The following is a 2,163-nucleotide window of genomic DNA, read 5'->3' on the forward strand; positions in this document are numbered from 1 at the left end:
GCCGTCACCTTGAAAGAATCCTTATTCCGATGCTCGCTCCTTCCCCTAGCCCAGCCCATATTGAAAGATATGCCCATAGTCATAACCTATCATGTTCGTATATCAAAGTATATGAGTTACATATCGAAGGGTGATTCAGGTTATGGAAATTTAGGCTGCATTTCCTCTGTTTCTACTACGTTTCCAAGGTTACAACGACATCCCAATCAACATCCATAGCATATTATTCAATTCAACATTCATATCACTTGATCAACAACATCCAATACAAGTTTATCCTGTCCTTAGTTCAATCCGGCTTAATACGTGTCATACTCGATTAATACTTGTTAAAGGTCTTGCTTAATCTCATAAGAGTTCCATGACCTCTCCGGCTTACGTTACTTTGCTTACGATGCAAACGACGCGAAAATTTTCGAGGTGTAAGAAAGATCTTGCATCGACTGATGAAGCACAAAGTAGACCTGATTTGATTAATATTTAGGGCCAAAATCGACGAACTAAAGACGGATAAATTTCATGGTTGTTGATATGGAAGGGAGACAAATACAAGAATCTTCTCTGGCTATACATAAGAGATTTTTCGTTTGTTGACTTTGGCTTCTTTCGATTAGTTCTTAGTTTCATGTCTTTTGTCGTTTCATTATGGCTGAGAAAAGGTGCCTTCTAGCACTTGTGTCCAAGCTAATTGCTGTACCATTGTTGATAAAACCAGCTATTGCGCCAGGGGTTAGTACGAGCACTACTCTCACTTGTACTTTGACAAGCACGATGTCGCCCAGCAATATTAATGTGATTTTCTTTTATTTTTCCAGCAAACGATACTTGGTAGCGATACCATTACTCTGCAAATACTGCATGAACATTTATTTGAAAGTATTTTCTGAAGAAATCCTAAATAAAATTATGCAAACTAAAACAGGAATATACGTTGACACTGTAAATTCTTATACACCATCAGGTGACAGTGACCTACAACAAGAGGTAATTATCCTAAGTAATCCTAATTTGGTTTATCTAAAAATATAAAATCAAATAACCTGCTATAACAGTGCATAAATCTAAATTTGAAACCGAGAAATTAAAAATAAAGCGAAGAAGGGTACTAACTAAACAGTAGTCCATGAACTGATACCATTACTTTGCAAGTACTGCATGAACAGATATTGGAAATTATTTTCTGAAGAGATCCTAATAAACTTGCACAAGCTAAAACAGAAATATATGTAAATTAAGTAACTGACAATATAAGAATATCTTACACAGTGCATAAATCTAAATTTGAACCTAAGGAGAAACACTAAAACGAAGAAGGGTACTAACTAATTAAACATTAGTCGATTAATGTTAGTCTAAGCTTCCTAGATGTAATCTTGAGAACAAGGCCAGGGTAAACATCATCAGCATCATTGATCTGAGTATTCTCTTCCAATATAAAAATGTCGTCACACTTGTCCGATATTGTTTGAAGTGTTTCTCCTTCTTCAACTACGTATATTTCATCACACAATTTGCTGCTTCCTAGCTGATCATCTTCTTCAAGATTCCGAGCTTCCAAGAAAGAGCACTTCGTTAATGCGGCAAGCAACAAAAATAAAAGAAAAATAGAGGTATAGGACTTGAAATTTGCTGTGAACGACATTCTTGAGGACGCCATATGTTAGATAGACAGAAAAAGATGGCTGTATATATGTATATGTATTTATGATATATGACATTGAAGGGGAAGTTTATATAATTTGTTGGTTTATTAGTATGTGCACGAAGTGGGGCTGCTCCACGTTGCTTGAGGCAAGCTAATGATTTGGGGAGTTTGGGTTGTGGGCAGTTATCTACGGCATTTGCACAAATTACCTTGACTTTTTTTTTTTTTTTATTTCTTTACAATTTACAGGCTTAACATATTTAATTTGCAGCTTAACAATACTTTAGATTGTGCACGGTCTTCTTGGATTAAAAATCGGCAGCACAATAATTAATTGTTTGCTTTCCGTGAGGTTGGGATGAGAAGGAACTTACCATAAAATTATTGTCGTAGTCACATAAGAATTGATATGGGGAGATTAAATCGAAAGAAAAACAATTAATATTTTAAATCTCAAAATAGTGTAATCCAGTGGCAGACCCAGGATTTTTCGTAAGCGGGTTCAATCAATAATTAAG

The 2,163-nt window shown here is 35.3% G+C and overlaps 1 protein-coding gene across 1 annotated transcript; it reads right to left on the bottom strand.

The window, feature by feature from the left end:
• Window positions 1–1,333: 1,333 nt before the first annotated feature.
• LOC132054233 (uncharacterized) lies at window positions 1,334–1,657 on the bottom strand. The gene has a single exon (XM_059446278.1). It carries the CDS (start codon window positions 1,655–1,657, stop codon window positions 1,334–1,336), a length of 324 nt encoding a protein of 107 aa, XP_059302261.1.
• Between the last annotated feature and the right edge of the window lie 506 nt (window positions 1,658–2,163).

Source organism: Lycium ferocissimum, chromosome 4 (genome assembly GCF_029784015.1).
Source record: "Lycium ferocissimum isolate CSIRO_LF1 chromosome 4, AGI_CSIRO_Lferr_CH_V1, whole genome shotgun sequence".
NCBI lineage: Eukaryota > Viridiplantae > Streptophyta > Magnoliopsida > Solanales > Solanaceae > Lycium > Lycium ferocissimum.

Bases quoted from the DNA above. Each gene is read 5' to 3' on its own strand.
- LOC132054233 (XM_059446278.1), bottom strand. From the start codon at position 1,657: ATGGCGTCCTCAAGAATGTCGTTCACAGCAAATTTCAAGTCCTATACC.